This window comes from Xenopus laevis, chromosome 1S (genome assembly GCF_017654675.1).
Source record: "Xenopus laevis strain J_2021 chromosome 1S, Xenopus_laevis_v10.1, whole genome shotgun sequence".
NCBI classification, from domain to species: Eukaryota; Metazoa; Chordata; class Amphibia; order Anura; family Pipidae; genus Xenopus; species Xenopus laevis.
Window position 1 is genome coordinate 132,569,160 of NC_054372.1, and position 15,475 is coordinate 132,584,634.

At 39.0% G+C, this 15,475-nt stretch overlaps 1 protein-coding gene across 4 annotated transcripts in view; it reads left to right on the top strand.

Annotated features, from left to right (window-relative positions):
* The window catches only part of ndrg2.S (NDRG family member 2 S homeolog), a 47,643-nt gene that overhangs the window by 10,454 nt on the left and 21,714 nt on the right, over positions 1-15,475 (top strand). For 3 of the 4 annotated variants that reach the window (XM_041573102.1, XM_018233700.2, NM_001086920.1), the window contains 2 exon segments: positions 12,695-12,765; positions 13,454-13,495. In XM_041573102.1, the coding sequence (XP_041429036.1) occupies positions 12,703-12,765; positions 13,454-13,495 (105 nt within the window). In that variant the 5' untranslated portion in view covers positions 12,695-12,702. 4 annotated transcript variants of the gene reach the window in all.

Here is a 15,475-nt window from a genome sequence, read left to right on the forward strand (position 1 = left end):
TATTGTGTATGCCAGAATGGGCCCCGCCCCTAATCCCAAAGTCACGCCCATAAACACTGCTGCTTCTAGTCCTCAAACTCCGCCCCCAGGTTAGGGTCCCCACGTGTAGACACAAAAACAAACAGGCCGATGTGCTGCTGCTCCTCACCTGCCCCTGTCAGTAACACCGAGCCAGCAGCTTCTTAGCTTTTTTTCTTTGTCATGTTTATTGCAAGTTCAGGGACCGGTAATATCATAAAGTCATTAATATGTACATATTGTCCAGCTTTATTAGAGGCTTCATAGCAGCTAACTGATAAACTCTGTCAAATACAATGCTTGTAGTAATTGCAGGGAGATAAAATGGGGTCAAATGCAATCTATGATTACAGATTTATAGCTTGGGAATCTCCTTTATATGAAACAGGACATTTCTTGCCAAGAAGCAGTATATTCCTAGGCCCTACTTCAACATATACAAACTTTGAGCAGTATGACAGCCACTGCTTCATCCCCAGAAAACAGCGCTAAAGTCGTCAGCGCTTATTCACACGCGGCGACACGTTTTTCAAAGTCGCTCTAAATTGCCCCGTGAGGCAATTTCGAGCGAATTTGAAAAACGTATCGCCGCGTGTGAATAGGCGCAGACGACTTTAGCGCTAGCGGGTGCAAGATACCAGCAAGCCATTCAGGGAGATTAGTCGCGGCGATTAGTCGCCAGGCGACCAATCTCCCTGAATCTTCCCATGTGGCCCTAGCCTAATATCTACTGGGAAAGGGACCAATGTATAATCTCTGTAAAACAGCATTAAGGCGAGGGCCAAAATCAGATAGCTAAAATACGCTGGCTGATTTCTTGTGCATTCAGAAGTGTTGAATTGGAAGCGGCGTAAACAGACTTTGGCAAAATAAATGCAGAGACTTGTGGTTCTTCAACAAAATCCACCAAGTCTGCTTGGGTTAGCTTCCGATTCAACATTTCTGAATGCAGAAGACCAAGGAGGCTACTGCCCCCGGTAGGGCTGAAATTAGCCAGCAAATTTCAGATATCTGATTTTGGCCTCTGCGTAGCCCTAGCCTAAGGCCAAGGCCAGACGTGGTGTTTTTACGCTGCGTTTTTAAAAAAGCTCCGCCAGGCATAAATACACATAAACTGCACTACCACTGAAACTAATGGAAAACGCACTATGGCAATTCACACAGGGCACTTGCAAGCCGAAATCTGCCACAGGACGCCGGTATTGGCGTTTTTCAGCAGAAACGCCAATACTTCAAGAAACTACCAAATCAATAGACTCTATGGGATCTGCACGTTTGAAACCACATTTTGTGTAAATATGTAGCGTATTTTAAATATGGAGTCCAAATTCTCAATGAGAACAATGAAAAGTGCATGTTGGGAATAGAAACCTATGTGCTGAAAAACGCATGTTGATGGTCGCGTGTGGTTCCAGTGGCGTATTTACGCCTGGCATTTGTTTTTTAAAAACGCAACGTAAAAATGCCACGTCTGGCCTTGCCCTAAGGCTATGGGCACATAGACTGTTGGCTCTGGCTGTTGTCAGCCTGCATATTTTTGCAGGTTGCGAGAAGCAGATTTGCTCAGGACCTGGCACACACAGCAGAGCTGACGCTGAGGTCAATATTTGAGCTGACCTCAGCCTGTGTGTGACCGCACACAGGCTGATCAGATTCAAATCAATAGAGCAGGGGCACTGAGCAGAACTGCTTCTCTCAGCCTGCAAAAATATGCAGCTGACAATAGCCAGAGCCAACAACCCATAGCTTAACAGACCAGTAACATCAAAAAATTTTTTTAAAAAATTAGTTAGTATAGAACAAAATAAATACACTAAGACAAATTAAACTTTAAAATAGCAAAGCCTTTATTAAGAAATAATTTACAGAAACTACACTTCCGGTCCTCTTCAGAAAAGGCGACGACGATCCATTGTGCGGACCATATTTTACTGACAGCGTGTGGAAGGCGATGTTGACGGGCTCCTCTTTGGCTTCCAGGTGTCCAACAGCAGGCGTAGCGCTGGCAGCGCAGGAAGAGGTAGCGAATCTACAACGTTCCTGTTGCCTGTACATTCGCAAGAGGCTCCCGCATACGACATTCCTAGATGCCTGTATGGGAGCGATGGTGCAGCACACACAAGTAACTGTGCCAGCGGGGGGACAATGGGCTAATGGAAGGAAGAGCTACTTCAGGCTAATGCCTAGCGGTGATGGCTTGTGCTAACACAATTCTACTTGCGAAGTGACTGCTCCGAGCAACTTGCGGCGCAGCGTTAAGTCCATTGCGCTGGAGGAACAATCGCTCGGGATACAACAGCAGCTGGAAACCTCTCCCGGGAGCTGGGCACCTGAGCTGTTTATAGGGTTTATTTATTTACTTTGGGAGATGCAGCAGCATCAGCAGTTTGCTTAGCGGGAAATTGCTACTACCGAAAGGCAGCACTCCTGCACCAGGTACCCAGCATGGTGTTAATTTGGGAACGCTGCGCCACAAGTTGCTATGAGCGGTCACTTCGCGAGAGAGAAAGCACATGAGCAGAAATCCGCAAGTAGAATTATGTTGGCACAAGCCACCGCTAGGCATTAGCCTGAAGTAGCCCTCCCTTCCATTAGCCCATAGTCCCCCCACTGGCACAGTTACTTGTGTGTGCTGCACCATCGCTCCCATACAGTCATCTAGGGATGTCGTATGTGGGAGCCTCTTGCGACTGTACAGGCACGTTGTAGATTCGCTACCTCTTCCTGCGCTGCTGGCGCTACTCCTGCTGTTGGACACCTGGAAGCTAAGGGGGAGCCCGTCGACATCTCCTTTCGACACGCTGTCAGAATATGGGAAAAGAAATCGTCGTCGCCCTGTTGCCTTTTCTGTAGAGGACAGAAAGTGGAGTTTCTGTAAGTTATTTCTTAATAAAGATTTGCTATTTTAAAGTTTAATTTGTCTTTTTTTCGTTCTATACTGTATTTATTTCATTCGTTCTATACTAACAACATTTTTTGATGTTACTGGTCCTTTAAGCAGTGGCTTTTGATATATTGTTAGTCTTAGCCAAGTGTGTGGCATTTTAGCAGCTAGGTCAAATGGGAGTAAAATGAAAGTGTGAATTGCAAGGAGCCACATTTTCCTTTATCTGAAATTGTTCACTTAAATAAATCTTGTTTGTGAAGTATTTTGTAGCTGATCACCTGCCACTTGCCGCATGTATGAGTTCCAGAATGATCAAAATTTGGTCTAACTGGCAGAGAATTGGTCTTTCTGACCAGTATGGTTTTTTGGACACCAGCTGGTACATGGTAAGGATCTGTTATTCGGTATATCCAACGAAATTTGTAAAGAGAGCCGAGCAATTTCTAATTAAGTGAAAGCATTACAAATGTATGTACAGTATGTGGCCTTGGATTGCAAGGGCAGATTTTGATGTGATGCATTGTCATGCCAGAATCCATCCGATGCTCCCATCCTCCTGTGACCACTCCTAATGTTTTGTATTGATAACTGCCAAGGACAATGTACATGGAGTGTTGACAGGACCTCTGCTACAAAACATTTGCTTGAGAATTTTGGTTTTTCTTTTGGTGAGAAGGTTTGTCTGTCACTGTTTGTGTGTGTTAGCCCAGGCCCTTGGGATTCTGCCATCATTTTTATGTAGGTTTTATTCGCAGTGGGACTTGGATTTTTATTGTTGAGTACCATTCTCATATCTGCCAAGGAGCGATTATCTTGTCACTGTCCCATTGTTCTGTTGATGGGCTACTATGGGAGGGAGGTGATATCATTCCAACTTGCAGTTCAGCAGTAAACCGTAACTGAAGTTTGTCAGTCCCATGTCTGGGGGCACCTGAGAAAGTGACAACATGTTTAGCCCCATGTCAGATTTCAAAGTTAAATATATATAAAAAAAATCAGTTTACTCTTTTCAAAAAAGGGATTTAGTGCAGAATTATGCTGGAGCAGCACTATTAACTGATGTGTTGTGAAAAAAAACATGATTTCCTGCAACAGAATCATAAGGAACTGTGACAGGCTGAGAGGGTTATTTTGACCGTCACTGTTTTTGTTGGGTGCCATAATTACAATTTCACTGGCCCAGGAAATAAAATGAATGATGTATAATTTCTGAGTGGTGCAGAATATGTTGGCATTATATAAATAATTCATAATAAGTATAATAGCCTCAGTGATCATAATATCAGAATTATGAGCATGGCCACAAGCCTGTTTAAAGACTTCACTTTGTACTAAGGTAAAGTAGACAAGTTTGTAAAGACTTCACTTTGTACTAAGGTAAAGTAGACAAGTTTGTGTATGTCTTGTTATTTTACACTTCCTTAATCCTGATCCTATGTTGTGGTATGTCTAGAATTTAAAAGTTATTTGTGTCATTATCCTTAGGTTCAGCAATATAGAGGATTAGTATGTCATTATTCTGAAATTCCCTAATCCTTATATCCAATGTGCCACCATTTCTCTCTCATACTGCATATGTACCCTTAGCTTTATGCATCTGTTCTTCCTTTGACTTAAATCCTCCTTGTATAAATAATACATCCACTTTTTATATAGTTTTCTCTCTTCTTAGCTCCTTGTCTCACACTTGCCTAGTAATGTTTTTATTCAGCATACTTTTTTTGTCTTAAATTATTTGAGGGTCTGACTAGATTTAGTCACTGCTGTTTGGGATCTCTTATCCAGAATCCGGTTATCCAAATTATGGTTGTCGCTTCTCTGTTGTTTGTAAGTAAGCCACATAAATCCATATTGGTGGCGAAACAACCCTATTGGGTTTATTTCATGTTTTATATGTTTTTATTAGAATTAATGTAAGGTGGTGCAAATAAGGAAAGAACCAATATCTGAAATATCCGAGCTGTCAACAATAGATCCCATACCTGTCAAATATGCCAACAGGCATTTTCATATAAAGTATATTCCTGCAGAACATGGAACTGAATTAATGCAGAAATGAAAATTACTTTTATCTGTACTTATATATTTTACAGATCAATACTATATGTTGTGCTGCAAAATACATAATTTAACATATCATTGTCCTAGATGATAAGCTTTATTTATTCTCATTGCAGTTACATGTGTGAAATATTTGTGTTTTGTACTAGGAGGCAGTTTTTAGCTTCATACTTTTTGGAAAGCATAGTTTTCATAGTAGTCTAGGCTGTATTAGGCTAGGTCACAATGCTTTTGCCAAGTGTTCTGCTTGGCATTATTCCATGTGGTATTTTACAATTCTAAACTCAGAATAATAATGCAAATTGTTTTGCTTTTCAGTAAGGTTTGTTGTATTTAAGTTTCCCAGTAAGCAATACTTTTTGGTAAAGCCAAGCTCTCATTCCAATGCAGTATGCCATTTGTTTTCTAGTAAATATACGGTTTATACATACTAAGAAGGATTAGTTTTTGAATAATGACCGACTAATACCTTACATTGCTTAACCCAAGGATAACAACCACATATGATCTTCAAAATCTAAACGTACCACAACATAGGATCAGGATGATGGCAGCAGCTATATATACATCACATTAAGATATGGTTATACACCCATCCCATTGCTGCGTGCTCGTTTGTTTCCCAGGGTTCCGTGGTACAGTTCTTTGGCAGAACTTTATGGCGTTAAAGTTATACATTCGAAGTTGGACACTTTCTTTTTTAGTTAACATTGTTATTTGGATGACCCTAGTTAAAATGTTATATGGAAAATGTATTTGTAGTGGTAATGGTAGCACTTTTTTGGTCGAAAATTTGTTTGCAGTCGAACAATCTATCACATTTATGTCCCTTGGCTGTTTAGACTATGTTTTCATAAACACTGTTTCACTTAATCCTTATGCCATTGGGTATCTTGATCAGATACTTAGCCAGCAGTGTATAGATTTTATCATTTATGGTAGACAACATGATTATAAAAAAGGTCTTCAGATTTCTATTGCTTAGCCAAAATTTGTTTGGGTCACACTATCTCATGATGTTAGAACTCATATATGAAGTCATGGTTTAAATACTACCCTTCTGTAGTCCAGTGATTCCAAAAAGAGTAGACTGTTACTTCACTGCAATGAGCCAACCCTCCAAAATTAAGCCATATCCCCTGAAGATTTAGGGGTGTATTTATCATGCTGTCTAAAAAGTGGTTTGACGTATTTCCCGGGACGTTGCTCATAAAAAAAGAATCAGATCTTTGCTTATGTTTTCTAACTGTTAAAATCTGATTTCTGATTGGTTGCTATAGGCAACATCACTCCACTTTTTACACAGCATGATAAATAGACCCCTAAATGTAGTAAGTTTCAGTTGGCAGAAGAGAGTCACTATAATAAGCCAAGGAGACAGAGACATGTCAATCAGGAAGATGTTATATAATATAATATATAGTAGAACCCCCGTTTTACGTTTTTCAGGGGACCAGAAATTTTTTTTGTAAAATCGGGGAAATGTATTATGCATAATATATATAGGTGGGAACACAAAACATCAATGTAAAATAAGGGAAAACTTAAAATCAGGGGATGTAAAATGGGGGTTCTGCTGTATTCTTATTATGGAGCAATGGAGGCATGCTAGATAAAGCACTTTTTGTTATGGCCAAATAACTAAATTTTTGTCTCATCAGTCCAAAGCACTTTGTTCCAAAATGACTGTGGCTTGTCTAAATGAGCTTTTCCATACAACAAGCTACTCTGTTTGTGGTGTGAGTGCAGAAAGGACTTCTTTCTTATCACCCTGTCATACAGATGTTCTTTGTGCAAATTGCAATGAATTGTAGAACAATGTACAGATACACCATCTGCAGCAAGATGTTCTTGCAGGTCTTTGGAGGTGATCTTTGGGTTGTCTGTAATAATTCTCATAATCCTCTGCAAATGCCGCTCCTGTATTTTTCTTGGCCTGCAGAACTGGGTTTTACAGCAACTGTGCCTGTGGCCCTCCATTCCCTAATTATAGGTTAAACCTCTGAGATAGCTTTTTATAGCCTTCCCCTAAACCATGATACTGAACAATCTTTGTTTTCAGATCTTTTGAGAGTTGCTTTGAGTATCCCATGTTGTCACTCTTCAGAGGAGATTCAAACAGAAGCACATCTTGCAAATGGCCACCTTTAATACCTTTTCTCATGATTGGACACACTGGCCTATGAAGTTCAAGGCTTAACGAGCTAATCCAACCAATTAAGTGCTGCCAGTAATCAGTATTGAGCAGTTACATGCATTCAAATGAGCAAAATGACAAGGGTACCCAAATTTTTGCACGGCCAGTTTTTCACATTTGATTTAATTTCATACAACTGAATACTGCTTCACTAAAAATCTTTGTTCAGAAAACACCCCAGTACTCGGATGAAATGAAAGACATACCACTGTTATCTTTTTTTTATTGAAAGTGGAATAAATTATTATGCAGGCTGAGAGGGGTTCCCAAACTTATTTTTGTATGACTGTAGTTATTCACTGTCTATATATGAGGTAATAAGATCCATGCCTTGGTTTTGAATTAATTTTTACACTTGTCAGATCCGGCTTGCTTTTAAAAGGTCACATCCCTCACTCTGTAGTGGAGATCCAAATAAAAATGTTTTGCTACAATTGTTGCTCTTTGACACCACAGAATTGGCAGATATGCAGGCTCTAAGTGCAGCACATGGTTAACAAAATGTTACCTAGTATAATATCAAATCCATACTGTTTTTCTAATATAACTTTAACAGTGATGGTCAGGGCATAATATACAGAAAGGAAGGAAAAATATAAATATCATATTAAAGATTATACATGTGAAATGTTTAGAATTTGTTTAAAGGGGATCTAGAAAGTGATATTCTTGAGACGATTTGCCATAGGTTTTAATTTTTTGTTTGTAGCAATTGAGTTATTTAGCTTTTTTATTGAGTAGCTCTCAAGTTTGCAGTTTCACCAATCGGGTTGTTAGGATATAATCTTATCCTAGCAACCATGCATGATTTGTATGAGAGACTGAAATGTGTTTAGGAGAGGGCCTGAATAAAAAGATAAGTATTAAAATGGCGTTTTACCCTTTAAAAGTCTGACCTTTAAAATCAAACTTTAATAAATAACCCCTTAAAAGTGTAGCCTTACAGAGCATTTGTTTTTTAGATGGGGTCAGTGAACCCTGTTTGAATGCTGGAAAGAGTCAGAAGAAGACAATGCAAAAACTATTATAAAGAAAAATGAAAAATTAAGGATGTAATAGTTGTATTTAAAGCAATCTAGAACACTGTTCACTCTAAAGCCATGAAGAAATCAAACCCACTGATCTTACCCAAGGTGTTGTGTTGTTGCTGTGTAATATATAGGAAACATTAACAGTACTTTAGACTCTAGTAGAAGTCAGTTGATGTGATTTCTGGGTGCCCTTGCACACAGTCAGATCCGGTTTCCTCTTTGAACAGTCGTTGGTTTCGCATACTGTATAAGATGTAGACTGAGATCTGAGTAGATTGGGGATGGGCAAAACATGATTCTGAAATTTGAAGCTAGCTGTGAATTCTTGCAGTTGCAGACCATATGTTACCTAGCCTTGTTCACAGAAGACAGGAACAACCAGCATTGTTATTTCTGTAGAGGAGTAGGGTTTCCAGCTAAAGATCAAGTGCAAAGTCCTACAGATATAATCTACAGAGGAAAGTTGGAAGCATGAGCTTTCCATTCTAACTGGCACTAGCACTTTACTTTCTCATCTGCCGATGCATCATGCACCTGCAGACATTGTTCATAGGTAGATTACATTTTCAAACAGACCATCCAGGACATCTTTGTGGCCTCTTCTTAACCCCTCATCCCGACATACTTGTCTAGGTGAAAAGGACTTGTCTGGATCAATTAGCAGTTAGGCAGGTTAAAAGGTTGAACTTGATGGACGTGTCTTTTTTTTCAACCTAACTTACTGTTACTATGACAATTTGGATATTGGGAGACTGAAGATGCCATCTAAAAGCCCCTGAGGAGAGTATTGAACAGTTGATCATATTTTTTTACAGACATTTCCATTGGATTGGATTGAATAAGATTTATGAACCCAGCTCGGCAAATCTCGTGAGTCCGGTGATAGAAATCTTCCATTTAAGAAATTCTTGTGTGCCCCATCTTCTTTTCTGCAGATTCACTGCACTTGCTTTGGGCTTTCATCAGTTACTGAGCTTAGGGATTGATTCAAAATATACAGTACACATAGAATATAAATGTCACAATATACAGCTGATTAGTAATTAATACAGATTATTGGTAAATGGGAGCACCAGTGCAACTAGCATCAGAATGTAATAATCAGCCTTGTAGCATCAACAGGTCAACCTAATTTTCTGCTTGATAGTTTTGGATGACCCCGATGCTTAGCTTCTCAGAGTCCACTGAGCATGTGAGTGTCACATGCACTTTCCAAGATGGTGACCCCCTGTGACAAGCTTGAAGTCCTGGATCATTGCTGCTATTGAGAAGCTGAAACCTTGCTGGTGCAAAAAGCGCAATATGTAAAATATGGCATTTTAAACCATATTAATTTTTAGGGTTTATTTCTCATTTAAGGTAGGAAAACCATCTATTTTGCTTTGATTTATCGAGAGAGTGGAAAGATTGTATCTAGTAAAACTTGAACTTGATTGGATATCATAGTTGGATAGGAATTATAAGCAGAATAGAGTGGTGATGCATCCTCCCAGTTGCTCTGTGACTCCCATACATGCACCAGTGTAGGTCAATGGCCGCTACATTGTTTCAAGAGACAGGACCCTATCTATCTGTAATCGAGCCACATCTTGACTTGCCAGTGGCCCAAACGTGAAACTTAAACCCACTCATGACTAAAAGGGACAGAACGATAATTATTTTCAGTAACATTTACACACAAGCTTAAAACCATTGAACTAATGAATGTATATTTGAAAGTTGTTTTTTTTTATATTTATATGTTTTGTTTCCTTAGGCAAAATGTTATTTTTAGGTTTATCTCATTAGATATTAAAAAAAAAAACCTGCATAATGGGTGGGTCTTTCTAGGTTTACATGGAAAGAAAACCAGTACAGGTATGGGATCCGTTGTCTGGAAACCCATTATTCAGAAAGTTCCAAAGTTTTTTCAAATGTATTTCCTTTTTCTCTGTAATAATCAAACAGTACCTTGTACTTGATCCAAAGTAATTATAATTATTCTTTATTGGACATAAAATCTGTGTACTCTGTTTATTTAATGTTTACATGATTTTTTGTGGACTTAAAGGGATACTGTCATGGGGAAAAAAAAATTCAAAATGAATCAGTTAATAGTGCTGCTCCAGCAGAATTCTGCACTGAAACCCATTTCTCAAAAGAGCAAACTCATTTTTTTAAAATTCAATTTTGAAATCTGACATGGGGCTAGACATATTGTCAATTTCCCAGCTGCCCCAAGTCATGTGACTTGTGCTCTGATTTCAATCACTCTTTACTGCTGTACTGCAAGTTGGAGTGATATCACCCCCCTCCCTTTCTCCCCCCAGCAGCCAAACAAAAGAACAATGGGAAGGTAACCAGATAGCAGCTCCCTAACACAAGATAACAGCTGCCTGGTAGATCTAAGAACAACTCTCAATAGTAAAAGTCACATGACTGGGGGCCGCTGGGAAATTGACAAAATGTCTAGCACCATGTCAGATTTCAAAATTGAATATAAAAAAAGCTGTTTGCTCTTTTGAGAAATGGATTTCAGTGCAGAATTCTGCTGGAGTAGCACTTTTAAAAAAAGTCAAATATTTGCTTTAGCAAGACCTGCTCTGAGTATAAAAAGATGTCTTATTTGATAATCGCAGGAGTTTATAGGTATTACAACTGATTCTCCCATACAGGGGCATATTTAGAAGAATGGGCACTGGAATAAAGGCACCTGTGTTCAGATTCAGGATATTTTCTCTAGCAGAAAGGTCACATGTTACAAATATTACTATTATTCTGTCTCCATTCTGTTCTTAGTGCCTGTTGCTCATGCCGTGTATGATTAATTAGCTTTGGCAGGATCTGTTTCCGTAAGTGTTATTTCTTATACGTGTCTGTGTTGGAATGGTTATTTTCTGAATGCGCTTCATTGTACAGAAGTAGATGTGCTGCTATTAGCTATTCATGTGCAGTGCCATGGATTTATAGATAGATAGATAGATAGATATATGACAGTTTATTCCTGTGTTTGGTATTGTCTCTTCTGGGGCTTGAACATTTGACCTTCAGGATTTGAAGGGCAAAAGCTGCGTAGCTCGTGGGATCTGTGCCACCGCCCCACCCTCTGCTGCCAGGGACATGCCATTAAGAGACAGGGGAGCTGTACCCATACCAAACAATAGAGGCGTTTTTTTTTTCCTGAAAAGCACAGAGGGAGTGGAGGGGAAGTGGAATCTGTTTTGAAGCATATTGTTTGTTTTTAATTTATAGCCGCTTTTCTGCCAACTGTTTTCACGTTCTCGTCTGGGCAGATCGGTTTACTTTTTTACATGGAAAATAATGTTGCTGCTTTTATATGGTTGGCAGCTGCATACTATTACATTAACACAGAACAATACAATAGGATGGCATCATTTATTTCCCCCTAGATTATATTGTTCAGGAGCAACTAGACCGTGCATAGGAAAGTGTCTTGTATTCTCCCATAAATCTTTCACAACAGCAATCTTCAGTCTGGTGGCCTTTGAGTTTCAGTGGTAGTTGAGCAGCATCTATGGAGAAGTTGCAGCAGCCCTTGACTAAAACTGGCAGCTGACAGGGGCATGCTGGGATTAGTTATTCATGAGCAATTGGAAAGACCCCTGCATAGGGATTCCAGTCTCATTTTATATTATGTACAGTATTAAGTATGTGTGCAGGAGACTGAAAGGACTATAATAGCGCTGTACACTTTGTTGCTGTTTCAGACAGTGAACGTGACTCTGAATGGAGGAGAGGTACAGTGAAATCACAAGTCTTTAGAGGCTTGTCTGTGAGCCCACAGCGGGAGAGCTGGCAAGTCCTACTGGGGGGGGGGAGTTTTGAAAGGCTGGAATTGTCACTACAATATGGTACAAGGTGTGTATTGTGATTGAATTCATATTGCACTCAAATTGTATTAGGTTTACTGCCAAGTAGAAAAGATTCCCACTTGTTCCCAGACTAGGCTAGACAAATTCATTGTACACTTCTGATTTTTTTTTTTCCTGCAGCTATTTTTCCATTTTGGTTGTAGTTCTGCAATTGGCAGCACTGTAACTTACTCACACATGTCTCTCACTGTAGGTTCCACATTTTCTGCACAGGTACTTGCACAATGCAAGAAAGCATTTTGTAGCATCTGAGTTCTGAGCATATGGAAAGACCACTTCCTCTCATAATAAAGGCCTTCGATTCACAGGAGTAGTGCAGATCAGAGAATACTCTGTTAGGGTTGCACAGTATTATGTGTCTGTAAGATTAACCACTTCTTGTAATTTCTTCCTCAACTTTTTCCCAGTATAAACACTTCATATTGCTGCTCTTGCCAGTTTTTCTCAGTTGCATATCAGACAGTGATGTAAAGGGAGGGGTGATAGCTTTGGTGTCTATAAACAGATCCTTGATTGGGGTTGACAGGTTCTTTAATAGTAACTTTGGTCTCCCACTTTGTAACTTTAACAGTCACATGTATCTATGCAGCAAATGAGCATTTCTAATATGTGGCTCTACTATTTGCAGGTCCGGAGATGTCTGAACTACATGAAGTTCAAATCACAGAGGACAATCCTCTTCTCCAAGACCCTCTGAAGGTCAGACTTACTACTTACTATATATATATATATATATATATATATATATATATATATATATATATATATATATATATATATATATATATATATATATATATATATATATATATATATATATATATATATATATATATATATATATATATATAATACACAAAAGCCATGAATATCTTGTAATTTATATCCTTATAAACGGTGAGTTCTGATGTCATTTCTGTCATATGACTCACTGAAATTTGTGTATTATAATAAATAAAGTACCCCCAGTTGCAAAATATGAGGGTATAAGAAGTTACCTCGGAGTTCCATGACCTGTATAAAAACACTCAGCCTACGGCCTCGTGTTTTTATATGGTCATGAAACTCCTCAGTAACTTCTAATGTCCTTATATTTTACAAGAGGGGGTACTTTATTCACTATATATATATTCCTTTTGTAAAATGTATAATGAAGCAATAGAATTCTTAATAAATCAGATGAAAATTAAGCGTAGGACTGGCCAGATATGGGATGACTTTGACGTAGTTGGGCAGCTTAAATATATTGCAATATATGGACAAACAATCCCTGTTTTGTTTAAAGGGTAAGGCATTTTTCAGTGTCTTAAATATATTGACAGCTTAAGCCATTACCCATACAGCATCTGTTTCATGCCTTCAACTTTTGTATATTTGTCCTTTTCAGGCAGCTGAACTTGCTGCAAAATTACTGCAAGTGCAGGAGCAGGTAAGTGTGTTCTCACTCTTATACAGGTGGTTACTGTATGATACTCTATGGCAAAACACAACAAAAGCAAAACACAACAAAAAATAGCAACACAATTTATATTGCTTCAATTGTATTGTGAAGGATGCTTTATTTTTTTATGAATAGACATTAAAGAGTATTAAAAGGTAAGTCGTGCCTTTCAACAGGCAGGATTTTTCATGGCTTAGGTAAAAGAATTTGCCTGATAAATTCAGAGCGGTTTTGAACACACCGAAAGTATAGGGCAATTTAGTCTGTTAATGTAAAAACTCTCATCATGTGTGCCAGGTTATTAGGAATGCTTTTTGAGCCTCACAGAATGTCAAGCAGTGCTTTCCTTTGGAACACCATGTACACTGGTGAGGAAGAAATTATCTGTGCCAGCTCTGAGTCAAAATAGAAAGAGTTTCATCTTAAAGGGATTCTGTCATGATTTTTATGGTTTCGTTTTTATTTCTAAATTACACTGTTTACACTACAAATAATTCACTCTACAGTATAAAATTTAATTCCTGAACCAGCAAGTGTGTTTTTCTTTTAGTTGTAATATTTATGTTTAGGCAGCCATCTGAGGTCATTTTGCCTGGTCATGTACTTTCAGAAAGAGCCAGCACTTTAGGATGGAAGTGCTTTCTGGCAGGCTGTTGTTTCTCCTACTCAATATAACTAAATGTGTTGCAGTGGGATCTGGATTTTACTTTGGAGTGCTGTTCTTAGATCTACCAGGCAGCTGTTATCTTGTGTTAGGGAACTGCTATCTGGTTACCTTCCCATTGTTCTGCTGATGGGCTGCTAGGGGGAAAAGGGAGGGGGATGATCAGGCCCAGATTTGTGGTGAGGCCACAAAGGCCCGGTGCTTAGGGCGGAAACTTATTAGGGGCGGTATGCCGCTCAGCCACTCTATGGGGAGCACTGCGCATGCGCTCGTGCACCTGCTGGTGGAAGTGCAGGTGTGCAAATCCAGCGCTGGGGATAATATCACTCCAACTTGCAGTACAGCCGTAAAGAGTGACTGAAGTTTCAGTCACATGACTGGGGGCACCTGGGAAACTGACAATATGTCTAGCCCCATGTCAGATTTCAAAATTAAATATAAAAATCTGTTTGTTCTTTTGAGAAATGGATCTGCTGGAACAGTACTATTAACTGATGCGTTTCCCATGACAGCATCACTTTAAGTATCACAGACTGTAGACAGAAGAAGGTTGGGCAAGCCAGGCATGGTGTTAAATGCTTTTACCGTATTGTACGCTCTAGAGTTCCGATATGTTTAAGAAGTGAGTCCTTTGTCTGTTCAGCTGACAAAATAAAAAGAATCAAGGGAATAAAGATGCAAGCTTGTTTAGTACACACAGAGCAGTGTAAGCCAAACCGTTATCTGTGTGACTCCTCCTTCACAATAAGGCAAGATTTCCACTTGCAGAATATGATTTACTTAGTGAAGAGAAACATTGAAACACATTTCCAAAATATTACCTATCCAACAGCCTTACAGCTGCTCTGCAAAGTTGCACATTTGAAGTAGATACATTTTTCATACTGTAAATAATTTATATCATTGAGAGAAAATTTGTAAAACAAGGGGTAGCATGCACAATTGAGAGGTGCACACTTCATAGGAATCTCTTGGTAAAGCAAACAACTTATGCCCATGAGGTAGAAAAGCTGCTGCTTCTAGCTAGAACAGATTTTTCCACCTTTTGCTCCTGCGCCTGTTTGTTTGAATGTATTGTGAGCACCTTTTGTGGTTCTGTTTTTAAGGTGAATCTGATCTTTGTTTTGTCCAAAGGCTGCTCTTAATATTTCTTGCCTGGGGACATACAGTATGTGGTCTCAGACTGAAAAGCCCTGTTGTAAGAGCATAGACTTACAGTGACATAAACACAGAAGAGAAGTGAAAGAATAGTTGGGGGTTGTGTATTATGCTGTGATAATAAAGGCACTACATTGATAACCTTA